The sequence below is a fragment of the Channa argus genome, chromosome 22 (genome assembly GCF_033026475.1).
Source record: "Channa argus isolate prfri chromosome 22, Channa argus male v1.0, whole genome shotgun sequence".
Taxonomy (NCBI): domain Eukaryota; kingdom Metazoa; phylum Chordata; class Actinopteri; order Anabantiformes; family Channidae; genus Channa; species Channa argus.
The window spans coordinates 2,909,803-2,937,551 of NC_090218.1; the positions used below are offsets into that span (position 1 = coordinate 2,909,803).

Genomic DNA, 27,749 nt, shown 5'->3' on the forward strand with positions numbered 1-27,749 from the left:
AAACCAAAATGTCTGCACTACCCTGTTCACTGTTCTTCCCCTACACTGAGTACCACTCCTGTTTTATAAAACTGTAGACATGTTTGTGTTAACACAGTAAACCTTTGGATGTGACACCTGGATAACGCCTTTAATCTGGAAGATAGATTTTTTTTGTACTTGATGTCTCTCATTTGGCTGACACTGTTGTTTTCAGGTAAGATGTTCTTTATTGACAAGTGCATTTATTCAATAGTATTTGACAGGTTATCACCTGCAGGGTGCTGTTGAAGTACCTGTGAAATTGTCAAATGTTTTAAGCAGTTATGGGTTACTTACTGATGGCCTAATTATTTTATCTACATTACCTCAGTGAGACACTCTCTTAAATATTTAGTATCAGTATTGTTCTTGGTATCAGTACTATTAATTTTGATACATGAGATGTAAACATAATCAAACACATGCACATAATTTACATTATAAGATTAAGAGCTGTGGAGTGATGGTAGATATAATGGGTTCTACCTTACACATACTTCCATCTACAGTTTTTAAAATATTCAATATTTCTGTAATTAAAATGCATTTTCTTTGCTATGCAAGGCTGTCTGCTATAAAATGTTAAAAAAACCCATCAATATGTCCCATATTTTCTACACTTGAGTATGTGCTGTAATGTATTGACCAGCTTTAGTTTAGGGTGTAAATGTTCAATAATGTTTTTTAACTTCTCTCTGACTTACCTGTATTAAAATATTTCTCTGCTTCTAGCTGAAAAACTCCTCTTGATGACCTCACCCGGAGGAGTTTGAAAACATCCTTACACAGAAATAAAAGAAATAACCTGCAAAATGTTTCTTCCTCAGAAACCTTATTCTCTGCTTCTCCACATTGCACATGACGCTAATGCCCTTTTGGGATCTGTGGATCCATTTAAATCAAAATACTTTTTCATCTCCCCATGTTAACTTTGATTGTGGGGAGGAGCCAGAAATAAAAAGCAACCAGGTGATGACAGTAGAGTGCAGCATAAAGGTTGATCAAAGAAGCACCAATGAAGATAATAAATAATCTTGGTGGCTCGATGTATTTGTGGTGAAGAACTAATTTTTCAGCATGAACCTGGGGCCCAAGTGCAGTTGCCATCTTTGCCAAGTTGTTAATTTACCTTTGCATTTTAGTCTACCTGGCTGAATGTGTGCCAGAGAAGCCAAAGAGATCAGCTCTGAACCAGCTGACCAGAACCCTCCTAAGGAAATATGACTGTGGAGTTCGACCTGTTCACAACTGGACCAGTCCCACCACCATCCACATAGACCTCATCCTGAAGTCTGTCCTTGATGTGGTATGTAAACAAGGCTAGACAGAGAGATAAACTTTTTGAAAATATGTTCCTATAGAGATTCCAGCGTTCACTATTCTTTAACTGTAAGAAGATTAACTCAGTTTAAAGGGCGACTTCACCAAATTTGAACCTGCTTTCTACGGCGTTAGTTTAGCATGTAAATGTACCATAATCTATTTAAACTTCCCTCTTAATTCACTATATTAAATATTTCTCTGCTTCTAGCTGAAAAATTCCTCCAGATGACATCACCCAAAGGAGCTTTTCATCAATAGGAGTTCCGATGACATCACCTGGGAGAGCTCTGGAAAAGCAGGTTGACCATGATTACAAACGCCATAGCGTGAGCAATAACATGACACAATCTGAAGGTTCCTCCAAGTGATGTCATCTGGAGGCATTTTTCAGCTAGAGGTAGAGAGATAGTTTAATGTAGGGAAGTCAGAGGGACGTTTAATGGAATTTATGTACATGTTCTACCCAAGCTAGAACTTAAAGCAGCAATATCAAAATAAGTGAAGGCGTCCTATGACTCAAACTACTCTGTTCAGTAGCCCTAATATACTATAAATGACAGTAGTAAAATTATGATAAAGATGCTTTTCTTTCCCCAGGATGGCAATACACAGAGCATTACAACAAGTATGTGGTACAGACAGGTATGTGGCTCATTTCACTCACTGTTTCCTTTTTTTGTTTCTCATTGCAAATGGAAACAAATAGTAATCCTCTCTATAAAATCCAAATCTTTATAATTGAAACAGCTCTAATTATCTGCCTCTTTATTTTTCAACGACAACAAGCTATGCAATTCAATAAGGAATAATGTATTTTTTAAAAATCTTTGCAGGATTCATAAATTTTTGCATTTTAAGTCTTACCACAAAATTGGTCCTCTCCTTTCAGATCTGGACTGATGAGTTTTTGGTTTGGGACCCAGAGGAGTTTGATGGTATCAATGAGATCTCCCTGTCATCTGATGCCATCTGGATACCTGATGTTATCGTTAGTGAATTGTAAGACATAACTGAAATGAACCCTTTGTGTGATACCTTTCAACCCAGTCCAGAGTTCCCATGTATTACAAAGGTCTAAGCAGATTTCTAAATGTAACTTCTATTCATTTCAAAACACCCAATAAATATAAACTTGCAGGCACTTTGACCCACCATAAGCCTTACTTAAGCCATAACATTTTGATCCAAATATATAAATTAAATATAGAAATTCGATATGTATTTCTTTGACACCGCCATGAGTGATAAAAACATGAGGTATTCCTAAATAAACTTCAAAATTAGCTTCTTGGGAGTTCAAATTTGGCAGACTACACATTTGAACTCAGGCCACCCATAACAAACAATAGCATTCATTGCACAAACTGGCCACTATCTGCCTTATCCTTTGTGTGTGTTCCCAGTGTAGATGAAGGAAAGTCCCCGCCGATCCCCTATGTTTACGTCAACTCCTCTGGTTTAGTGAAGCACTACCGGCCCATGCAGGTGGTGCTTGCCTGCAGCCTGGAGATGTATGCCTTTCCATTTGATAAGCAGAACTGCAGCCTCACCTTGCGCAGCTGGCTTCACTCAGGTGTGTTTTCTCTATGCGCTGGGCTGGTGGGGGAAAAATAAATAATTCAAGTTATAACACATTTTAGGAGCTTGACAAAATAATTAAGGGAGGTTTTAGTCATCATGATCATCTGCTAGAGTTGGTTAAAAGTGGTTCAAAATTAAGACTAGGACAGACATTACTGAAACTACAGGGACCATAGGGTAGCAACAAGTAAGGCAGCCAGACTCTATAAGTCATCAAGTGCAGTGTTTTTAAAATATTTAAAGAAAGGTGACACATGCAGATGAAATCCACACGTAATCTTTTTCTGTCAAATAAAAATGCAGAACATATTAATTGCCACAATTTAACGTGTTTCTGGCTTTTTTTATTCTTTATTATGGCCCTCTCTGCAGTGAAGGAAATAGACCTGGCTCTGTGGAGGAGTGCAGAGGCCATTGCTAATGACAAGAGAGAGTTCATGAATGATGGAGAATGGGAACTGCTTTCTATTCCTTCACGCTACTGGAAAAGCCACCAAGATGACACTGACTATGCTCACATCCAGTTCAATGTATGTGACTTATTGTCACAATCATTTTAGATTCATCACATTGATCACAGATGAAATTATTTAAATAAGAAAGTTTAAGTATGAGAGTAAAAAGGTTACTTTTAATTTTACTGAAACATTCTAATTGTGAAATATTGCAGAGGGATAACAGCTCTTTAACAAGCTATTCTGAGTGAGTGAGTAACTGCACTGTGATGGTTGTGATAGCTTATCGATGGTGAGCCTTAAATTGTAGCCCTCCCCCGTGCCGTGCTGTGTGGTGGAATTGTAAAGTGTAATGCAATTGCCCGCGACCTTCATGGATCGGGCTAGTGAGCTAATGCCAAACGATGAGGCTGAGGCTGAGGCTGAGACTGTTTCTGGCAAGTAAAGAGACAGATAGAGAGAGAGGCTGATAGACAGGGGAGGGTGAGCAACCATAATGAGACTGTCTCAGTGGCTGCCTGATCAATGGACTTGTTGTTAGTGGTGAGGAAAATGGTCTCATAGCCCATTGCAGGTGGAGAGCAAGGAGGGCTGCTATTTATTCAGCTCAAGGAGCAAATGTTTTTGGTAATGGAGCATTTCATGGCTCACTGGGATAGTGTTACATTACAGTTTTGTTGTTAGGGGCAGGCAAATCATACAAAGGAATGTTTTCTGCTGGAAAAAGTTCATTGAGAAAAACGGCAGAATGATCCGTATGAAACGAGGATGATGAAATAACACAATTGTGCACCTGGGACTGACTGTTGTAGGGTTCATGCATCTATGACCAAATAAATACTTTCCCACACATATTTTCTACATAATACAAAAACTGTCCTTCTCTTCTTAATATGGCTGAGTCAGTAATAATTCTATAAGTTTTTGTTAAAAAACTAAAGTATAAATAAATGATATTTTACATACTTTAATGAGTGTTTTTTTAGCCTTAGCAGAGCTCCACAGTGGGCACTCTAAAAGCACAGCTTATGGTTATGTATTGATTTTATACAGAGACACCTTAAAAATATGATACCTATGTTGACATACCCTAATAAGTATTTGCCATATGGCATTACTGGAAGCTACAGTATACAACCTTTGGGAGTAAAAATCAATCCATCTAAGGCAACAAATGCTGGCACTGCGTCAAAGCCTGTGGCATCTCTTAGAGCTGCACAGGGTACCCTTTCGTGCCAGTGTGAGACACACAGAATTTGACCTTCTCTGACTTGTTAGAAGGGTGAGCCTTACCCACAAGTCTGTAGAAGGTATTATCTCTGCATTGTTTGCAGTGATCTTCTGTAAGTGGTGTCTCCACAATAAGATATGGAGCATATCTCTACTAAAAAAATATCTGAAAAAGTTACATGCTGTAGCTTCAACAGTGGTTTCAAAACAAGAGGCTGGGACCTACACAAGAGGTCACAAGATAAACCTAAAGCATCACAACATTTCAGAAAAGTCTTTTGTTGCTTTTTAGTTTTGTGAATTACAGAATAAATTAATTTTTTGCGGCCAAGAAATATTTGTAATATCTGATTTTTGTAATTACCACAATGACATTTCCATTGATTATGTATGCTGTTTTAGTGGGTGTGACTTATCATATTCAGAAGGAATAGAGAAGGGCAGTGGCTCCATTCTAACCAAATGTGACAATTAGCCAGCATGAACAATAGCAGGATCCTGAAACTGAAGCAACTAAATGGAATTTAGCCTTCATATTTTATAATATGAATAATTTCTTCCCATTTGTTATATTTTCAGAAATCTCAGGACAAATAAAAATGCAACTGTCTCAAAACAGATGAATAATACCTATCATATATATCCTATTTATTAGCACTCTTATCTTTTTTCTCATTCAGGTGTTGATCCGCCGGCGCCCCCTGCTGTATGTAGTGGGGCTTTTAATCCCCAGCATCATCCTCATGTTGGTAGATGTGATCAGTTTCTACCTTCCTCTTAATAGTGGTACGCGCATTGTTTTTAAGAGCAGCATACTGCTGGGCTACACTGTCTTCAGAGTCAACCTGACAGATGAAATGCCAGTCGCTGCTGTCAGAACTCCACTCATAGGTATTTTGTTCTTTTGATATGTAATTTTACAAATCCATCCATCTTACTTTGTTTTAGGCCCATTGTTGCTACATTACAAATTGTGTCTGTTTGGTGTATATGCACAGAATTAAATTCCAAGGAGAAAGTGTTTCATCTTCTGGTATTTTATTCTGAAAAGCCATTCTTTTGTATTACACGTTTCATTGTCTTAAAAGATTTTCCCTTGAATACCAAGAATTCAATATTGTGCATATAAACAATGAGCGTGCACTAAAATTTGTTATACTCTGACCTCTGCTGCACTGGCCTTCATTGAGCACTGATTGAACAGATAAAATGTATTCATAAATGTGTATTTATGAATATAAAACATACTAACACCAGACAATGACAGACTAGCCATTTGCATAGTAAAATGCTACATTGCAAAAGAGTGTCTGTCAAATACTGATTTACTGCAAGTCTGAGAGGTAAATGCTGTGCTGACAATGAGAAATGTGCAGGACACAGTAGTTGCATATGAAAAATGTTGTAGTCAGCCAAGAACAACACAATCATTTTCACGTGAAAACCAATACATCCAATCAATAGGTATTTCAGTAATTCAATTGCTACTGTATAAGCGCCTTACTCTGATTACAGCTCATAATCTCGCTTTTGTGAAAGCCAGTGTTGGAAGCCTTTCTTTTCTCTCCTATCTCCATCCAGGCGTATTTTTTGTGGTGTGCATGGCCCTGCTGATGCTCAGCCTGATCAAATCAATACTGGTGGTAAAGCTGCTTCACCACAGTGAGAAGGAGGTCAGGCAAATGTCAATATCTGCCTGCCTGCTGGACAAGTATGGCTCAGCTGGTCACAGTTTTATTGAGAGCGCTTTAACCTCTATCAAAACCCTGGACCACATCAACTCGACTGGAGGTAAACTAGAAACTGAAAGACGGAGTTTTTTTAAACGTCCTGCTGATGGGACATATCACAGTAAATTCTTGCCTTTCGTTTGGCTAAATCAGGTGATCATTAGAGTCAAAAGTGAAATAAAGCTTTGATGCACTAGAAAGTCTCTAAAAATAGCACAGTCTATAGGACTACTCAATTTTTTTTTATAATTAAAGCTTTTTCAGAGTATTAAGACTTGTAAGAGAAATTGATAAATTGTTCAATCCACACCAAGTGGCATTTATTGTTCCCATTTATGTAAATTGCAGAAATTATTATAAATTGTTCATGCTTTAAACTCAGTTTGGTAATTCTTTCATAGATTATGATCTTGAGCCTTCATTAGAAGGGGATCTGCTGTCCCTGAATGAGATCCAGGAGGCTCCCACTGGGCTGGAATGGCTCCTTCAGGAACTGGTTTCACTCCGCTTGGCCTTATCCCAGGACGATTGTGAGTCTTCATCCCAGGCTGACTGGTTGGCCCTTTGCTCTAAGCTGGACTGCATCCTGTTCCGCCTCTACCTGTTGGTTCTGGCCTTGTATGCTGGTACTCTGCTGATGCTCTGGGTGAGCTGGAGCTTTGCCTGAACCACACGGTCGGAGACTTATTGATTTTTGAGCATATGCTTATGGTGTTTACCATATTTACAGTGATTCTTGGTGCAGGACGTTAAACGGGTTAGCATAAGGTCCAAAGGGTCCCAAGTCTGTTTCCCTGCAGATTTCTCCCCTTTCCATAACCTGAATCTAAAATTCACCCAAACCTTAAGTAATTATGCCTTGTGATATTTCATTTTAGCTAAATCTTACCCTAACCCTTTACCCCTGCCTTCTTCCAATTGTTGGGAACTAACATTTGCCCTTTTAAAGACTTAATGTGTAACAATGCAAAGACAGAATTCTGAAAACACATTGCATAAATGTATACGTAATATACTCAATATATTAGTCACATCTATTTTCCTTTTCACAATTTAATGTTAATAGTTAATTTTAATTAATCAGAAAACACTGTAAACTGTCTGCTTGTCAAATGAATAACCCTGTTTTTTTTGTTTTTTTTTGCCAGTTATATTTTATTTTTATAAACTGTTCCTGATTCTGATTCTTGGCAATTTTGTTTTTTATTGTTTGCCATCACAACTTTGTAATCACCATACTTAAAGCATGGATCTGAGAACAAAGGGAAATACCTTAAAACAGGACCCAATAAGCCAAACTAGGTAAGAAACACAACCAGTCAAATAATCTGTTAATCCAGAAGTAGATACAGCTGAGTTCTGCCTGCTCAATGACAAGCAGCAGCTGTGGCTCATCATGTGGAGCGGTTGTTTACAAAAAGCAGAGTTGCTTTTTTGTTCTATTCAATTCAACTTTATTTATGTAGTGCCAATTCACAACAAAGTCATCTCAAGGCACTTTACAGAATAAAGACTTCTAGACATGTGTTAGGACAAGACTCTGGCTTCTTAGTAGGAGTGGCATCATATACTGTTTGTGTTGATGTACAACAACAAGTAAATTGAGGATCAGTTTTTTTTTCTTCTGGTGGACATGTTTTCAGATCTCAAACATTAAGTTGGTGAGCAAAATATTATAATTGACAATGATTACTACTAGGACAATGTACTAGTAAAACTAGAACTATTCTTTAAACATTATTTGCATTTTCTCTCCAGACATTACACTGTCGCTGTATGGCAATGTCACAGTTTGACAGAGATGTTATTGTATTGTGTTATCGAGGATTCCCGACAGTGGAGATTTACTCAAAGATACTGTATAACAAAGCAGCTCTCTGGAGAAAATCCTCTGTGCCAATGTGGTGTTATAATATTGTATTCATACTATAATCTCCATCCCACTGCCACAAAAAAAGATCAATAAAGCCCATTCACAGCTCAGCTGGTGTGTTTCTCTTCCCTGGTGGTTCCTAATAGTCGTGATAAGAATATCAAAAGTGCGTTAGAGAAAACTTGCCTCTGGAAAGATCCATAATAATGCAATTTTCACAGTATCTGCAAGACTCTTCTTCCTGGGGATCTGGTTACAGGATGTTATGCAACAAAGCTGAAGATAAATGTTTAGTCAGTGTCTTGTTGCAGTCTCTGAGGTAACCAGTGGCTCTGTGCTCAGTGTCACTTTTGTTGGGTATGTGAATGCTATCTTAAGATTTTTAAATAATGGGTGGAACTATGAAAGATTGCATGACAAATTATTAAGTTATTTTCATACATACACAGCAACTATGAACCTACTTAGACATTACCTAGAGGAGCTGTATGTGAGAATGCAAATGTCAGAATCAGATTGACTGGCCGTTAAACGAATGCTACCCTGCCATGTGTTAACAGATCAGGTCTAACTAGTGAGTGGGCATGTTGATGAGGTGACGCTGACCCTGTGGTCTGCGGACAACTGCATTACCAACTGAGCTACAGCCGCCCTTCCACAGCATACTCTTTGCTTCTTGCTGCAATCTCAACCCCAGATGCCGTCTCTGACCTGAACAGACAGTTTAGGTGAGAATGAATCTGAAACGTGAAACTTTTCATATGTGAAACAGATCAGACAATGTAGGCCTGACTCTCTAAACAGTTTAGAGTCAGAAGAACCATTAAACACTTTTAGCAGTGCACAGATATTAGTCCATTCCCAAATTACTGTGTATGTCTTTGTATGCTGTCAGCTCAATGGGGCTGGAATGTCAAAGTTCATTATTTGTGCTGATTTGAAGATTTATATTTTAGGCCTCACATTCTAGTGTTTAGTGTTATCAAGTTTTATACCCATTTGTGAGAGAACTGGACATTGGAAAAAACAATAAAAACTTTATTTACATAGCACATATCATACAACCCAGTCCAGTACAATGCTTTTCACAAAGGAAGGGGAGCTCAGAAATATTTGAGACAGCATCGACTTTATGCTCTGATACAATTCAGCCACTGTACAGCCAGAGGAGAGCCAATCGGGAGCATTTTAATTCCAATAAAAACCGAAGCAGTGACCAGTTTGCTACACAGCATTAGGGAATTTCAAATGTACAAGAAAAAAGCTGATAGTCTCCTGAATATTTATGACATAGCTTGAAGGTTAAAATTCAGAATTTATATCTGGTATCCATAATTTGATCGTAAATCCTAACATCTTCAGTGTACAGCAAGAACAAATGAAACCTTGCTGTTCCAATACTTTTGGAGGAGACTGTATATTAAAAATAGCAGGACTATTACAGTGCTATATGAATGACCAAGTTTTTTCAACACATATGAATAGAATGTTTTCCCCTTTTGTAAATTGGTAAATGGGCTGCACTTATACAGTGCATCCAGAAAGTCTTAACGCACTTAACTTTTTCCACATTTTGTTATGTTACAGCCTTATTTCAAAATTGATTAAATTCATTATTTTTCTCAAAGTTATAAAAAAAAAATACCCCATAATGACAATGTGAAAGAAGTTTGTTTTAAATATTAGCACATTTATCAAACAACTAATAAAAAAAAAATCACATGTACATAAGTATTGACTGCATCTGCTTAATACTTTGTTGAAGCACATTTTGCACCAATACAGCCTCAAGTCTTTTTGAGTATGATGCTACAAGTTTGGCACAAACATTCTTTTTTGCAGTCCCTCTCAATCAGGTTGTATGGGAGCGTGGGTGCACAGCCATTTTCAGATCTCTCCAGTGTTGTCTAATGTTCATGTCTGGGCTCTGGATGGGCTACTCAAGGAGCTCTTTCAGAGTGACTTCCGGGTTCTCGGTCACCTCCCTCAGTAAGGCCCTGTCCACCACTCTAGGAAGAGTCCTGGTGGTTATAAACTTCTTTGGGAAGTTTCATTGGGACCTTCAATACTGCATAAATTTTTCTGTACTCTTCCGCAGATCAGTGCGGAGGTCTACAGACAATTCTTTGGACTTCATGGCTTGGTTTGTGCTCTGACTTGCACTGTAAACTGTGGGACTTTATATAGACAGGTTTGGAATAAGGCTGTAACATAACAAAATGTGGAAAAAGTTAAGCGCTGGGAATACTTTCTGGATGCACCGTGTAGCGCTTTTATACCTATTACTTCTCGAAGCACTTGTATTTTGTATTTTTTGTATTCATACATGTTAAAAATGTTTGATTCAGCTGGGTTATACATGACAAAATTGTTTTTAAATTAGATATTTTCATTAACTGCCGTTTTGAATTTCCATACTTGGCAGTAGATAACTGTGGCCACTGTAAGTGTTAAATTAGACAGATTAGTTAAATTAGTTACAAACTGCTATCTGTAATTTAGCTGACACTAATAAGTTACCTGATAATTATAACATAATATACTGCAACGATGTTGACATTCATCATTATTTAAACAATAAATAAGAGGATATACGATGCAAGTCATATAGTCCTAGCTTGTATTTCTGAAGTCTTTCAGTTCTATTGTTCTTGCTTTATTGAACAAGGAGGAGTGGCAACACAGCAGATGGAAACACCCATGTGAGCTGGAGTTTTGACAGTGGATGTGAGTGTAGTGATGGATGTAGTGGAGAGATATGGAGGATTTCAGTCATCCCGAGGCATTTTGTCAGAGCTGCAGGCAGATTTTCATAGCAGCAGAGGACAGCACAGGTGAACTGCCATCATGAGACTGTCATCAGCGTGGACAGCAATCGTTTTCTTTCTGATTCAAGGACCATCAAGAGCAAGCTCAGGTACAACAGCTTCTGTTTTTTATCCCACTGAAAGCTTTTAAATATTTGACTGGTAATCTATGCCTACACCACGATAGTGAGAGATCCAATGAAATTACTATTAACTACTAAACATTTTTAGTCAAACAAACAGTTGAGTTTATTTTTGATTTATGGGTGGGGCAAGATTCTTAAGCTAAATTTCATTCATGGAAATTCCAAAATTAAATATAATATGGAACACAATATTTATTGATGTTGCTGAAAACAGACATCGCAATACACTATTTTTAAAATAAATGACTCAAATATAATATTTCAAAATTTCATTTCCTGTGATTTTCTTTTAAGAATGATGATGAATCTTCTTATGCCACATTTCAAGCTGACTAGTAATACATTCCATTTAAAACATATTTTTGTGTTTGTGGTAAGACATTATCAAATCCTTAAAGTACTGTTCAAATGTATAAAACATTTCGTTTTAGAAAGTTGTCATTGCAATTTAACATATTTATTCCAGTGAAAAGTACTTAACAATTGATTTTATGGACTATTAGCTAACAGTTCCACAGTAACAACTATATGAGCTAAAATATCAGATTAAATTAACAAACATAAGATCACAGTTCCCACAGCGCTGCAACAGAAATTGTCACTGAAACACGGTCAGAGTAGCAGTTACTGAGGGAGACTGTGATATTTGTCTTCTTGTAATGTAGGGGAATATTTGCCCTTGGAATAGTTTCTTGTCCTGCAAGGTAAGTCCACCACACTGCTGAGGTGAAGGCAGACTCACTCACTCTCATAAAAGCAATTGGCCCTGCTACTTGCTGTGCTTTGATGTGATGCATTTTCCACTTCATCACTTTCATCTGTGCCGCCTCACCTTTACTGGCAATTATTTTTGCCTCCATCTTCCACAGCTCTTGTATGATGCATGTTTCACATGTTTCAGGTTGTCTTTACTTGTGAAGTGCCTGAATTAATACAGACAAAAAAACAACAACAAAAAAGCATTTCTTCAAGTTCTCTCACTTAACTACGAATCAATATAATCTTTATCACAATATTTTAGGTGTACATTTAATTAACTTAGCTGCCTTTGAATCTAAAACATATCAACATAAAGCATCTATACATTTGTCTAGAAAAATGCTTTGGCTGCAGAAACACAGTAGAGCTAAAGTCAGTAAAAGTATTGCACTTGATCAGAATTACTTTGGGCAATAAAGAGACTTTAAATTATATAGGATATTTATATGTTTATTAAATTTTAATTGACTTATTCATCTCTCCTGACAATGTACACAATGAAAATCTGACTTCTTTATAACGTATAAAAGATTGTTTTGTAAATTTGCAGTGAAAAAATTGGGCAGCAGTACTGGAAGATTTGCCAACGCCACCCTAGTGCGTCTGTCTGAGTTTCTGAGCTCGGGATATAAGAAAGGAGTGAGGCCAGTGAAAGACTGGAGGACGTCCACTGTAGTGGCCATAGACCTCATGGTTTACTCGATCCTCAATGTGGTAAGTTACACTGTAAACATAGAGAAGTTCACACAACCAGAATGTGTAAACTGCTATTTTTATTATTTTAATGACAAATAATATGCAAATAAAAAAAAAAAAATGTTTGTAGACCTCACTGGATTTACTGGTCTTATATTTAGTCTGTAACAGCTAGAAATGGAAAAAACTAAAACTGTCCTTATGGGCTGTATACTACTACTTTATTTTTTCTTATATACCACCACAGGATGAGAAGAACCAGGTTTTGACAACGTATGTGTGGTACAGACAAGTAAGAGAAATGCATTTCCAAAAATTCTAAGATGTAGTCTACTGCTAATTGTCCCATAGACACTATTTCTCAAACCTACATTTTTAATGGTGTAATGTATTATAATTCAGTCATACAATATATTATTCATTTGACCAGGTATTATTATATTTTATTTCTAAGCAAAGCCATTACCCTGAATGATAAAAAATAGATTCATTTTCATTAACCTAATTGTAAAGTACTTTGTAACAATTCAATTCCACAGTAGTGCAGTTCATAAAAGTATGAATTACTATTTTTAATATGTTGTATTTCTGAATACACACATGATTTATGATATTTAAACTCATTTAACTTCTATCTTTCATGAATATTTTAGTCTTGGACAGATGAATTCCTGGTCTGGAACCCAGAAGACTTTGATGAAGTCAAACAGGTTTCTATGCCCACAGCTAATGTGTGGGTACCTGACATCCTCATCAATGAGTTGTAAGAGATGCTGCACTTAAAACCATTATTTACACTTTTGTAATATTCTGCCAGGACTGGTCCCAACATTTCTGTGGTGCTTAGCAGAACTGCAGTGGTTATTTATCTTTCTAATCCTCAGTGTAGATGTGGGGAAGTCTCCAGACATTCCTTATGTTTATGTGACAAATGATGGACTGGTGAGAAACTATAAGCCCATCCAAGTTGTGACAGCATGTACTCTCAACATCTACAACTTCCCATTTGATGTTCAGAAATGTAGCCTCACCTTCCAGAGCTGGCTCCATACAAGTAAGCTATTCCCTACTTTTATTTTAAACACATTTAAAATAGTTTTTTTGTTTTTTTTACATTAATTGGTATAAAAATCTTTTTAAAAGATCAATTCATGCAGAACAGAAATGACCATCAAGATCTAGATTTGTGTTTTTCTTAATTTAAAAGTACATGTTTATTTCTTCCTTCTACTGTGTATGGTCTTTCTAGGGTACAGGGTACAACTAGGAAAAAGAATTACTAAAAAGTTAATGCCCACCATCTGTGAAATACAATAGCCATATTAGATAAGGCAGTGTTAGCATTTTATGAGCTAAAATCGGATTTTTTTTTTTAACCAAGTTATTTTATTTTGGCAACCAAATAACAGCTTTTATTCCACTAACAGTGCAATGAAATAGGTCTATGAAACACATAATCTTACATGTTGCAAACAAAAAAGATTAGCCCAACATACAGTATTTAGACCAGGAAATTATAAAAAAAATTTCCCACAATGTCAGACTTGTGGAGCCGTGCTCTCAACATCCTGTTCAATTTGTAGTTGATGACATCAACATAACCCTGATGCGAAGCCCCGAAGCGCTCAGGGAGGACAAAAGTGTCTTCATGAACCAAGGAGAGTGGGAGCTTCTTCACATACTGTCCAACTACAAAATCTTCAGTGTGGACAATGATGACTATTATGCTGAGATGAAGTTCCATGTGAGTATGTAAAATGATAATAAAGACTAAAGATTCTGTAGTACACATGTGGAATGGTTCCTCTTGGATCAAAGATATTCTGGCCCCCTGCTGTTACTGCATAAGTGCTTTGCCCTCTGCTCCCTTCCTGAAAGCAGGTTGAACAAACTCTGCCCAGACTTAACCTAGCCTGCATCATTTCAATCAACTCTTGGGTTTGTTCTATGACTATGGGAGGAAAGCGGAGTACCTGGAGGAAACCCACGCAAGCACAGACAGAACATACAAGCGCATTTTTTTGTCCGTCCCTCACTCGTTCTCACTGTGTTACTGTCGTTTCTTTCCTCACCCACAGGCAACTACACCTGACCATTAATAATGACTAATAAACACAATGACACATTAAACTAAAGGTGTATTCATTATTAGTTTGGTTATCCTGCAGTTTCACCTATGATTAATAACTGAATTGGCTTATTTACTGTTTGAGAGTGTTTATCGCATTATTGAGAATTAATTGTTTGGAACTAAATGGTTTTAACCCACCCAACACTACTGTAACAAATCATTTGTTTTAATTTTAATTGAAAACTTACAAATGTGTGGCACACCCACTGGCTGACCATGGTTAAAATCTGACTACTGCCTAGCTGATTTGGTCTGTAGAGGATTTAGGAAGATTTATAGCCCCGAACTGCTCACGATTAGATGGATGTTTTACTGTTCTTTTTGTGTACAATTTCAACCAAGATACATAATGTTAAGCTAATAGAGACTTAAATAACTTAGAGTTAACTTTCTTTGAAATTTCTTAAAAACAAAATTTCCTAGGTTGTGATCCGCCGGCGGCCATTGTTCTACACCGTGAACCTGCTGCTACCCAGTATCTTTTTGATGGTGATGGACATTGTGGGTTTCTATCTGCCACCAGACAGTGGAGAGAGGGTTTCCTTCAAGATCACTTTGCTGCTGGGCTACTCTGTCTTTCTCATCATTGTATCTGACACTCTGCCTGCCACAGCCATCGGAACTCCTCTCATAGGTGACTGTGATCTATTACTGCTCATCAGCAGTTGGTATATATTTTATCATTTTACATGTAAACTGGAAATAAACGTAAAAACATAATGTTAAAAGGTAAATAATGATAAAATTGGAGCACGAAACAAAACTTAGTAGCAGTTAGTCCGCAAGCCAAGCATGTAGTGACAGGGTGGTGAGTGCAAAGCATTTTCTGAGGGTGAATTTAGACTCAATTCATTAGTCTGCATGCATGCATTATTTAGGAGCCAGGGAAACATCCTCGACAAGTTTCCAGTAGCCAATACCTTTCATGCTGATTCTGCCCAACCTATTGTTGATGATATATGACAAATTGCTAACCACTGGTAGCAATGGTTGTGCCATACAACAAAAGTATGTTGTACCGTCCTATCTGCTTTCAAACAATGTCCTCAAGAGAGGTATCATAACTTTGTCTCATAATATCTGTCCTGCAGGTGTGTACTTCGTGGTTTGCATGGCCCTACTGGTGATCAGCCTAACAGAAACAGTGCTGATTGTACGTTTGGTCCACAAACAGGACCTGCAGCCTCCTGTGCCCCACTGGGTAAAGTATCTGGTTCTTGAAAGAGCTCCAGTCCTCTTCTGCATCCACAAGAAGCACCGCCTCTGCTCCACACTGTCCTCACAGGCCTCCGATATTGAGCACTACAAAGAAAACACCTATGGGACTGGTAAGGTACAGGTGAAAGCATGTACAGTAGTTGTGCTTATATTTGATCTATGACGGAGGAGTTGTACAAGGCCGTTTAACCATAAGAAATACTTGTAAAAATAATTTATTTTTATTGAGTTGCTTAATAAAGTCTATAAATAACAACATCAAAATATACCTTCCTCTCTATTGTTGTGCACTGATTGTGATGAAAGTGATGGATAGTAATAAAACTTATCCTTGTCCCATCCTGCAGCCCAGTGCACCCTCCATCACACCTGTGAGATAGGTCCTAGGATGAGTCAGCATGACAGAGAAGGTGGGCTGCTTGGACTTGGCCTGGCACCCACCAGGGACACCACCCCACCTGTCATGGACAACATTCTCCAAGAAGTGACAGCAATACGACACTTTCTAGAGAAGAGGGACAAGTGCCGGGAAGTTGCCAAGGAATGGCTGCAGGTTGGCTACGTGCTTGATGTGCTGCTATTTAGAGTCTACTTGGTGGCTGTGGTGGCCTACAGCATAACACTGGGCACACTATGGTCAGTGTGGCAGGTTGCTTGAGTCTCTCTTTCGTACAGATGTGGACAAAAACACAGTGGATAGAACATTGAATTAAAAAAGCCAACGTTAGTGGCTGTAAGTGCTCCTTAGCTCAGGGGATTGAGAAAGGCACTTATAAACTTATGGAACAGGAAAATGGTTTCTGATATTGCCGTACATTCAAAGGTGATGTGACCAATTAGGTTTGCTCCTATATACCGACAAACATGATTATATTTTCTTCATTTGACGTTTTATTGGACAGCTGCAGTTAAGTGATGATGAGATGCTTTCCAGTCCAGGTGATATCCATTGACATACTGCCCTACACATGTAGAAATCCAATTTCTATTATTATGAATGATTAAAAAAAACTATTTTGTTGAACACCAAAACAAAGAGTAACAAATACAAACAGTATAATAAGTACATGTAGGGTTTTCAGCTTTAACAAAAAATTAACTAAAAGATTTTAAATCCTAAATTGGTCAAACCTTAACAGGCTGTTGCAGATTAGAACCCGAAGACAGAAACTGTGGGTACATGCAGCCCTGAAGGAAGAGTAAATGTGGAATGTATTTATCTGATGAAATCTGGTTATGGTGACCTGTGAAGTTCATGTCAAAACATTACACTGCATGTTTCCTTGTGTTGACTGTGGAATTTATTATAATTCGTCAGTTATATTCTCACAGATTGTTGAAGAGATGTGATTTCTTTATTCTCATGGCATGCTAAATCATAAGTCTGTGAATCAAACGCTGAAAACCTGCATAGCTTCAAATGCCTGTCAATGTCATATATAACTTTATGTCACCTCATAAAATAAAATCTGTACAAAAAGAACTAAAATGTTGAAAATCAGTTTCATAGGTTGGTTAACAGAGTTTCAGAAAATTTCTATATAGCCGATTTGGCCTTTTTAATTTGATTATTTTGCTGTGTCTGCAAAATTAAATCTAATTATACACAACTATAAAGAACTAATATATAATCATTCTAGGAAATGCAACAATCTTTTGTCATTGAAACCAGTTTAAAGAGGCTATAGGTGTTCAACAACTCAGTGAATTGTATTGAGGTCTTTAGTATTTGCTAAATTTGCTTTGACATTACTGCACAAATGAATCTGGGTGGAGAACAAACAGCTAAATACTTGTCCTACTCCATTCATCAATAAGAGACTGTCAAGAATCTATCAAAATCACCATAGAAACATCAATTAAATTATTTGACCTATTTCTAAAGTGTGTAAAAATACTATCATTAGGCATTTTAGATAACTATAAAGTGAAATGTCTTTTTCCGAATGTCTGTGATCTTTGTTAAATTGTTAAATCAGTCAATCAAGCAAATTATTAACTAATCTATGATAATTATTTTGTGACTTAAAGCGTTTATATACCCACTTACAATGGGCACAATAGTTTTAAATGTGTATTCAGTGAGTCACTATGTTAATGCATGCAGTTCAAAACAGCAGCCAGAGGATGGCACTGTACACAGCCACTTTAGTTTTCTCTCATCAGTAAACCTCCCAAATAATTTCACCGTGAAACAATATGACTTGTGTGACATTTTATGCTCTAATAAGGAAAGTCATGGTACTGAATGTATTGTGTTGGTCTTGTGCTCTAACTTGTGTGCTTTCCATGCTATCATTCAAAACACAATTAAAAAATGTTGTTAATGTTTCAAATTAACTACTTTTTACATCCTCTCCTCAGGCAGCACACAGGACGTGTGATTCTGCTAAGCTTATACTTTTGTGACACGTTTACGTTTGTTGCAATAGTGACTTCATGTCTGACTGAACTGGACATCTTTGTGATAAACTATCAGGAAATTTTCAAAATGGTGCATTTAAGTGTCAGCAAAAGTTCTAAAATGTATAATTTTTTTCTCTTGATGGAACCCAAGGCCCCTTAGGACCACTTAAATCTCTTGCAAGACTATTTTCTCTGATGTTTCATGCATTAGGGAAAATAAATTACACAAATCAAAATATTATGGTGACTTAATTCAAGTGAACTCCATCCACAGGGCTCTTTAGATTTATTGTAAAGTGTTTGTCAAAACGAAGCTGTTTTTTTTTTGTTTTGCACAGTATTCTTTATTCTTTATGCCCATCCACCACTTCCAGACAGTACAATATGTTTTAAATTTGATGCTATAAAGTTCATATGGTCTGGTTTGAAACAGCACGTTTTAGAAATGGAGTTGGATTGAAACCTTCATTTTGAAACACCCAAATGATGTTTAACCTTCAGGATCATCACTTTACTAGAAAAGCCTGGTAATCTAAGGAATTCAACAATTAGATATGTGGGTCAAAGATCAGCACTTCATGCTGCAGCACAAAGTTCCTGTTCGTATTGCAACCCTGACAAACCATTCGCTAACCCCTGCCTCTTCCTTCCTAATACCCCAAAATAAGATCAAACTCACACCAAAGCAACATGTCCAACCAAAAACCATTGACAATGAAAGGATTTTCTCTCATTTCCTGTTTTTGTTTTCTGCCAAAAACTAAAGAAGTAAAAAAAGAACAAAAAACAAGAAAACACTGAGCTGCAGTGTACTATTGGTTTACTTTGAGGGTGCATTAGTGAACTGGGAAAGTGGAGAGCTGCCTCATTAGTTTCCAATACGCTGAAGTCAAGATCTGATCCTGTGTGCCAGAGGGAGGAAATTAGCAAACATAGTGGCATTATGGGGACATATTGGAGACACTTTTGATGTGAAGTTTATTTGTTGGATGCACAGACAGGCTTGTCTTGTCGAGCTTTATTGGGGTTGAAATTACAGCAAACACGTGGAGCTGACAATGAAGATTTATTACTTGGTCTGATTCATTTTGAACCATATTAAAGGACCATACTTTTTATTTTCCATATTTTAGCGCATTATTGAAGTACACATCAGTCGTTCTTTGCATTTCCAATGCATAAATTATGTGTCACATTGCAAAGTCAAACAAGAAAAGTGCACTTTTGTAACTGTTTGGCAATCATAATTTCCCCAACAAACATCCTTACAATTAGGCTACTAAAATATGCAAGACAGTAAATACACTAAGTACATGTCCCCATATGTTGAACTGTACCTTCACCTTTTTTGTTGAAGGTGGTGTATTTACACTAACACAGTAGTAGAAGACAAGCTATGAAACAGTATTTTGAATGTGAGATTGACTAAAGTTACAAAATTATTAGGTTTAATCAACTCTACAATGACAAAACCACAAAACACTGGAGATGAACATAAGCAGCAAATCACCACAAAAAGACTAAATCTTGTTCAGGGCAATCTATCTCACAAGCTGAACATTTTGTGTCTCTGCTCACTTCCTCTCTAATGACAAATCATGCATATATGACAATAGAGGTGCACACATACACACGCCTTGCATATCTAATGATAGCATTTATGACCTCTATGGCACAAGAGGCAGAACAGACAAAAGGCAGTGAGGCTTGAAGTGCTGCAGCAGCTACCATTAGCACATTACGAGTGAGAAAAGGTGGAAAAGAGCCAGGTGCTGAGCATGAAGCCAGACAGTTGAATACGTTTTAACTGTGAACATTTGTAGAAACATGTCGACAGTTGTGGCATTTAGTCAGGTCCTTTGAAATGGTTATGGAAAGATAATTGAGACTAATGCAACTTTTTGCCTGGTTTGTATCAGTTTGTGTTTTAGGGATGTTTTCCAGAAGTTTCAACCAAAGTTGCATAAAGTAGAACTAAACAAAATTATAAAACTGAGCACACATTAATACTGGATAAATTATTCTACCCAGTTAAAATAATAAAAAGGATGGTCTGTTCTGAAAGGCCTGTTTTTGGTCATTTTGTTCCCACTTTTGATAGTTTCAGGTAATTTATAATAATTTTTGTTGCTTTGCATCTTTTTGTGGTTATTGTACATATTTTGTGTCATTTTGTATTATTTTCTTTCCTTCAAATATGAAGAGAAATTTCAGAGGCTCCAGCCCAGGGGCCCCCTGACCCGTTGAATCCCTGGGCCTGTCCCTGTTAATTAGAATATTAAAAAATGCTTCTTTCCACACATACAGTGTCTGTTTTTGTGGATAAGTCATAAACCTTTTTAGTTTTTAATTGAAATGATCTTACACATATAATAAAATATTGCTGAGGTGCACTGTACTGTAATACTAAATTCAACTATCAGTAAAAATATGAGCATCCAGCTGGGCAGGCATCATGTTGTACAGCAACCAAGGCAGAAAAACTGACTATAAGGTATTGTCGTGAATTCCTTATAACTGATGGTCACTTGGTGGCAGGTAGATACATGGATAGACTATTTTTAATCTCAGGAGGAAACCTTCGAAATACACAGGGCAGAGGTCATGAAGACACTCTGTTAAGCACGAATTAAAAAGAAAAGACATTCTATGGCAACATATTTGTAAGCCATGGCATTATATGTATTTTGATTAATACAAATACACTGTGCATATGTAGAACACTAGGAAGTGTCTTTTTTGCCTCTTTCCTTCTATGTAATGTCCAAAAAACAGTCATATACACTATAGCGTAAACCTTTTAAAGGATTAAAAATTCACCATGTATATGTGGAAATATAAAAAATAAGTTGAGATTTTAGTTTTCACTGTACTTAAATAATTAGTATTAGGACGACACAATTTCACACGATTATGCAATGAAACAATATTTTTGAACTAGTGCAAAAATAAGAAAAACAAATTATAAATAATTCTTAATTATTCTGTTAGATTCCACTTTGTCTAGTGTTCTTTCAAAGAGAGGCAAAACAAATAGCAAGCCAGAAAGAGGGCTACGACAGAAAACATGAAGTCCACTTTTTATTTTTTTCTAACTGCAGATTGAAAGTATACAACTGAACATCATGATTTGATTTTTATTATGAGACCCATAAATAAAAATACAAAAAAAAAAAGACCCACTACAAAAAAAAAAACAATCTACTGTTAGTAGGATGTAAAAAAAAGAAATATTCTTTATATCTTCACTATCAAAGGCACAACATTGACTTTAGTGACAACATGGAGAAGAGAACCTGCAGCATTAAATCTTTTATTTTTCCTTTTTATTTTTTCACACTCCATCAGAGAACACTGAAATGTTACAAAGAGATGTGTCTGATTCTACATGGAAAGAAACAAAAAAGAACAACCTCTATATCAACAGATGGTGGCTATAGATTGGTGGCACAGCTTAACAGGAAACGCACTGCCACAGAAAAAAAAAATAGCACGTTGTCGCTGGAAAAGACAAAGGACCTTTGCGAAGCTCTAATGCAAATTAAAAAAAAAAAAAGTCATTACAACCGACAACAGTAAGAGAACAAAATAAAGAAAATAAAAAATAATAATTGGGCACCTTCTAAGATTAGGCTAAGATTAGGTGCTGAGGTAGACAAAAACTATAACAATTCAAAATTATAATAAAAACACTATTTTCTTAATACAGAGCAACTTGACTGGCACTTGTGCTGTCACAACAATGGAGGAGAGAAGTAGCACAGACAAGCCAGGGAAAGACAGAGAGAAAAAGCTTTGTTACATAAAAAGCTTTGTTATGCTTGGTCCGACAGGGCAATTGGTCCTCAGTGCTAATATAAAAAAATACAATGTCTTGGTGCTTAGTTACTCAAACAGTTTTTAGTCTAGACCTCGATGGCACATGCACTGCAACACTGCATGAAATGGCTACTTTGTTCTAGAAACACCACACCAAAACACAGAGTGCCAGCTCCAGGGATGCCATGATTCCTCGGACAAAATTAACATCCCCTTCTAATTGCATTAAGTAGTGAAGAAAAAGTACTTTAAAAAATAACTAAGCAAAGCAGAAGGAGAATACCCTTGTGCCAACCTACCAAAATGGAGGTTTTTTACATTACATTTTTATCTTTTCAAGAGCAATATAAAGTTCTTATCAGCAAACCTGTTGCTGACAAAGAAATGACAAAAAAAAAAAAAAAAAGATTACAATTGACAGTCTGAGTGGAGGAGAAGACTCGGGCTAAATTTGCTTGCAGAAAAACAATTTTACTGAGTATAGTTTGTCCCTAAAGTCTTCCCATATTTGCTTCACCAACACAGCCCGTCCAGTAAAGTTCTTCCCCATGCTTTGCTTTGTGTTGCTAAATAAATTCTTTTGGGTGCCAATCACAGAGTACGGCCTAAGAAAAGAAGCAAAAGCAGAATCCCAGTTGCTATTTCAATAGCATTAAGGATTTATTGCAGTCCTTGTAAAAGAATCCCTCCTCTAGTTAGGATTAAAAAAACAAAAAACAATAACGTCATTTTCGAGTGTCATGACATCCCTAGGGCGCTGGAGTCACCATTTTTATTTTCTTCTGAAAATACAGAAACTAAGCAGATATAGATGGATATTTTTGTTGAACAATTTCCATTTTTAGGCACAAAGTACAGAAACATTGGAGGAACACTGAGGGAAGAACTATATCGATGCCAATGTATATATATATTTTTTTTCCAACATGGAGAAAAAAAGTGGCATAGAATATCATCTTATTTTGTATCTGATCTGATTAGTGCATTTTTCCACTAACACACACACACACACACACACACAGACATACAAACATACAGTTACACACTCTTTCGCGCACACTTTCACCCGCACAAAAAAGTAGAAAACATTCAGAGGACGATGACAGGAATAATGTGACTGAACAGGTCTTGCATTGTGGTGGTTCAGACTTAGCCGTGACTGGGTATATTATAGTGGGTGGATATAATACGAGGGTGAAAAAGCCCCCTCAGCTCACAGTGTTTGAGAATAAAATGGCAAGACACCACGGGACATGCCATCCCTTCTTCTTTTCAAGTACAAAAACAAAAACAAAAAATATACTGACAGTTGCGTTTGATTAAAAAATTGTGAATGACAAGTACTAATTGGTCGGTTTGGCAGCGTCCCCATGCCATCCCGTATTTTAGACTTTTTTTTTTTCTTTAAACGTTGTCACGTAGAGACACACTCAAAATTTGTGGCAGATAGATTTAGTCCTTCACCTACAATGCAATTGACATCCAGAAAGCAACACTTATTATTACAATATGTTCACACACGTTTTTTTGTCCAACAATATCAAAGAGGAGCAAGGCAAAAATGAGTCACACCCAGAGAAAATAACCGGTAAATAAAAAAAGAAATACAAATATTTGTGCCCTGCTGGAACCCTCCACAAATGTAAAGAAGACTGACACTGAATACAAAAATATCACAATTTTTATATATCAAATTGCCTTTGTTGGCTCTTGTTCAGGAATACACTCATTTCTCAAGAGAGCTTGTCAGCTGAGAGAATCTCTTTTTTTAACCTTCCGTTTTTTTTTCCTTTTTTGATTACCACTTGCAGCTCCAATTGTCCAACGCACTCTGCATCACTGCAAATATGACCTGTCCTGGGAGATTCATCGTTTTTGATGAACCTTCTGTTTTTCACATTACAAAACTACAATTCGGTTCACATATTTTCAAGTTTAAATTCTTGTTTTTAAACCCTCTTAAAAAGCAATTGTGTTTCCTCTTATTCGCATCTTTCTTACTCATTACTTAAGGCTTCAAAATTTGCTTTTTTTTCTCTGCTCTTCTGTGGTTGGAGGTGTAGGGGGAGACTATAAGAGAAGAATAAACATCCACTTGATGACTTTTCTCATCCTATCATCCTCTATTTTTGTTATCTCTTACCATTTTATATACATTTTGCTTAAAAACAGACAATCTTAAATCAACTTTTGAAAAAAAAAAGCATGAGATGAAGTAGAAATGATGAAATAATGCAAAACACAAACACAAAAAAATGTGCTTTTGCAAACAAATAAACATACAAAAAAAAACCCCAAACAACAACTTAGAGGTAGCTTTTATAACAAATGACCAAACCGTCCGTCTTTAACAAGCGGGGTTAATAATACCAAGTTTGGTAACAAGTAATGCACAAAGAATTACGCAACATTAGAAAAACAAGCAAATCTCTTCACCGTGGCACTTAATTTTTCTACTTATACATTGCTTCATTATGTTGTGCAATGCATCTTTCCAACATACACTTGAACAAAAAAAGTGTACAAATGAAACAAAAGGGAAAATTAAAATACACAAGCAACATGAGGTCACAAAAACGAGGTAATTCAAGTACAATGTGTTGAGATCAAACTCAAGGTCAATAACAACAACAACAACATCAACATCAACAACAGCCAACAACCAACAACAACAGGAGACGAGAGAGATGATGCGCAGGGACGTAACCACAGAGAAAGAGTTGATTTATTTTGTCGCCGAAGCCTTTTCCACTGGCCGTTAAGATATGTGATCACCCAGGTAACGCTGTGACATGCAGTGATGTTCATTAAAGCCTTAGGTTCAACCTTAATACCTGTAGCTGCGTATGCCATACAAGTCTAATGCTGCATTTCAGAGAAAACCTTACCTCCCACTCAACAAAATAACCTTTCAGGTGAAGTAGTATGCAGAATTTTTGAACAGGAACATTCAGGATGATGCCCCTCCCGTACTAATCCCATTTTCTCACCCTATCTTTGTCATGGTGCACACATTTCAAATACAGACAACAGAGCACACATTGCATCCTAACTGCATTTTACTAAAAACTCTGATGGCAATTGAATTAAGTGCATACATTTTTGGGAATGTTAGCAATTTAAATAGAATATCTGTAATATAACAACAGGAAAAATGCAGCCAATTGTAAATGTTGATGGTACCACTTCAAGTGTTGGAATTATATGTTTCTGACTTTGAAAGGCAGCATTAACCTGCTACAGTATGTAGACACAGCCTCGTACGAACCTGGCTTACATTCATGTTTTCCCCAGTATAAGAGTTTTTATCCTGCCACAACACCTTTGACAATGTTGACGTGTGCAGCAAAGGCGCTCCCAGCACTTCCTCGACATTCACTACCAGCAGTCAAAGTCACAGGACTCCACGGAAAGCAGCGTTTTCCCATTTTGTTTTCCATCCCTGTGGTGAATGGACAGACTTGTTGTGGTCAAAGTGTTACTGTTTGTGTGTCAGTTTGTGTAGTTCATCATTAGTGTGAGATAATGATAGTCATCCGGTTAAATGTGCATGGATAAAAGCAGTCCAGTTATCTATTGCTAAGTAGGTGAATAGGTTGGCGTACTGTAATAGCAAGTTATGATTTAATGATAAAAATATATATCTTGCACACATCAAACAGAGACTGTTGTCGTAATTTGTTTTACCTGTGCAATCAAGCCATGATAAACTATGATGCAGAGCTAAAAAAAAAAAAAAAAGATGAAAAGTGACACGAGTTTGCCTTTGGCTCTCTGGGGAGAACCGTGCAGGGCCAGTGGTGACTCGACCTCCTCCAGCTGTCATCTGACACAGATGCAGAACCAGAAAAACTACTGAGAAAACTAGGGGAGACGTCCAACTAAAAAGCAGCACCAGCATATCCCCCCTAACAACCAAATGGGTGCTTGGTTTGCAGTATTTTAATGTTCCCATCTATCCAATTCGACTGTTTCATCTACTGCATATGCTTACTGGAACTGCTGCTGATTCTCAGGGGCTATCTTACTGCCACTACCGGGATCTGAGGGCTCTCATACATGGGCAGGTTTGCAAAATCAGAGACATCTGTGACCACTGTTTAGGCAGAAATAACAGGTGCTAACAAAATAGATAAATTTCCCATTTATTTCAAAACTGATTATGGGTATGTTGAAAGCAGTTCATTTAAACTCTAGAGCATGTATTTAGTTAATATGGCATGGTGCAACTACTGGAAAATCTCTAAATCCTGTTCCTAAATAACTTTGTTTCGTTCATAACTAACAGAAACATGGACAATTGTGGCCTTAAGGGAAAACTGTTTGGCCTCTAAAAGCCAGCAGCTCTGTAACATTTCAATGGTGACCATGAAGTAATGAACTGATGCTCATTTTTACATATATTTCATGTGATCATAGAAAACAAAACTTAAAAAAAAAAAATAAAAAATAAAAATGCTTCCCTTGTTTGGAGAATGAATGAATGAATGAAAATAAAGGAGTAAAAGATTTGGTTCCTGGTGGCACAGATGTGCAGGTTCAGATAGCCCTTGAGAATCTGCTTTCTCACCACTGTTGCAGCAGCATCCAAAAAGTCACTTGCTTGCAGCTTGCTAGCTTTATGGTGCTGCATGAAATGACCTGAAACAATAACTTAGTCGCAGATGTAGTGAATGACCCGGTGAATCCGAACAATGGTGGAGAATCTCTCTCTCCGTGTCCAAGTCTTCCTCTTCTTAGCACTTTGGTCCCACCATCACCACCCTTTTACCACGTCGGCCGTTGTCGCCTTTGCATGAAAAGAAAAAGAGAAAACAAACCCTCTTGCGTTCGAGTCTCCCGCCGTTGACTTTCCTTGTCAACACTCTATCACAGCTTCATGCCTCCTATCCGCTCATCTACATTCCCCTTACCTCTCAACCCCCTCTCCGCCCTCACTCGCTCCCTCCCCCTCTTCACTCTTGTGGTTTCAGACATAGCAGAGGTACAGGTAGGTCTTCTCTATGCGCCAGTCTGGGGGGATGTCTTCAGGCTTGTGGCCTTTCATGTGCTTCTGCATGGCTGACAGGCTGGGGCAGTACTCCAGGCAGATGGTGCATTGGTAGGGAGAGGCGCCGTTGTGGGTGCGCAGGTGCTTGATCATGGCAGAGTAATCCCTGGATCGCTGGTGGCACAGCTTGCACTCAAATGGCTTCTCACCTGTGGGTGATAGGGTGGAGTTGGAGACAACCACTGTGTTAGTGAAAGTCAATAAGAGAATTTTGTTCTCGTTCAAACGTGATGTGCTCGCTAGGAAAAAAAATGCATTTGATATAGAAATCCATTAAACACAGCTTGTTTTGTTGTTCAAAATTATTTCCCTACCTGCACAAAGGAAAGTATGGTAGGCTTAACCTGTATGATTCTTCTCATTTTATCTGCACCTTCTTTGCATTTAATGGAGGACAAGAAAAAACCTTTATTGACACTGCACGTGTAGTACAAGGAGCAGTGTGTTGTGAACTGCGGCTCAAACATCACTTTTAAACATCAGCAGGATCTGTTAGCATGCACT

At 37.3% G+C, this 27,749-nt stretch overlaps 3 protein-coding genes across 9 annotated transcripts in view; 2 read left to right on the forward strand and 1 right to left on the reverse strand.

Annotated features, from left to right (window-relative positions):
• Positions 1-23: 23 nt before the first annotated feature.
• On the forward strand, positions 24-8,314 carry htr3b (5-hydroxytryptamine (serotonin) receptor 3B). Of its 2 annotated transcripts, none has more exons than XM_067492523.1 (9): positions 24-196; positions 1,164-1,327; positions 1,942-1,986; positions 2,234-2,343; positions 2,748-2,917; positions 3,298-3,455; positions 5,291-5,501; positions 6,192-6,401; positions 6,742-8,314. In XM_067492523.1, the coding sequence occupies exons 1-9, from the start codon at positions 163-165 to the stop codon at positions 7,005-7,007; spliced, it is 1,368 nt and encodes a 455-aa protein (XP_067348624.1). In that variant the 5' UTR covers positions 24-162; the 3' UTR covers positions 7,008-8,314. The 2 variants fall into 2 exon arrangements, with proteins under 2 accessions (XP_067348624.1, XP_067348625.1); XM_067492524.1 differs by lacking the exon at positions 24-196 and adding an exon at positions 1,553-1,643 and having other exon boundaries at positions 1,194-1,327.
• A 2,625-nt stretch (positions 8,315-10,939) lies between these two features.
• On the forward strand, positions 10,940-20,071 carry htr3a (5-hydroxytryptamine (serotonin) receptor 3A). 2 transcript variants are annotated; one of them, XM_067492521.1, is made up of 9 exons: positions 10,940-11,130; positions 12,476-12,639; positions 12,869-12,913; positions 13,275-13,384; positions 13,506-13,675; positions 14,205-14,365; positions 15,176-15,386; positions 15,844-16,080; positions 16,318-20,071. In XM_067492521.1, exons 1-9 carry the CDS (start codon positions 11,061-11,063, stop codon positions 16,626-16,628), a joined length of 1,479 nt encoding a protein of 492 aa, XP_067348622.1. In that variant the 5' UTR covers positions 10,940-11,060; the 3' UTR covers positions 16,629-20,071. The 2 variants fall into 2 exon arrangements, with proteins under 2 accessions (XP_067348622.1, XP_067348623.1); XM_067492522.1 differs by having other exon boundaries at positions 15,844-16,085; positions 16,318-16,500.
• Positions 20,072-21,444: 1,373 nt separating this feature from the next.
• The window catches only part of zbtb16a (zinc finger and BTB domain containing 16a), a 128,852-nt gene continuing 122,547 nt past the window's right edge, over positions 21,445-27,749 (reverse strand). For 3 of the 5 annotated variants that reach the window (XM_067492520.1, XM_067492517.1, XM_067492518.1), the window contains exon 7: positions 21,445-27,394. In XM_067492520.1, the coding sequence (XP_067348621.1) occupies positions 27,165-27,394 (230 nt within the window). In that variant the 3' untranslated portion in view covers positions 21,445-27,164. The remainder of the gene's footprint in view (positions 27,395-27,749) is intronic. The other 2 variants (XR_010912158.1, XR_010912157.1) reach the window with 1 other exon arrangement.

Coding starts and splice junctions, on each gene's coding strand:
- htr3a (XM_067492521.1), top strand. CDS start 11,061: ATGAGACTGTCATCAGCGTGGACAGCAATCGTTTTCTTTCTGATTCAA. Junction 15,387..15,843: donor CATCGGAACTCCTCTCATAG/GTGACTGTGATC, acceptor TCTGTCCTGCAG/GTGTGTACTTCGTGGTTTGC. Junction 16,081..16,317: donor AGAAAACACCTATGGGACTG/GTAAGGTACAGG, acceptor CCCATCCTGCAG/CCCAGTGCACCCTCCATCAC.
- htr3b (XM_067492523.1), top strand. CDS start 163: ATGTCTCTCATTTGGCTGACACTGTTGTTTTCAG. Junction 197..1,163: donor GCTGACACTGTTGTTTTCAG/GTAAGATGTTCT, acceptor TTTGCATTTTAG/TCTACCTGGCTGAATGTGTG. Junction 1,328..1,941: donor TGAAGTCTGTCCTTGATGTG/GTATGTAAACAA, acceptor TTCTTTCCCCAG/GATGGCAATACACAGAGCAT.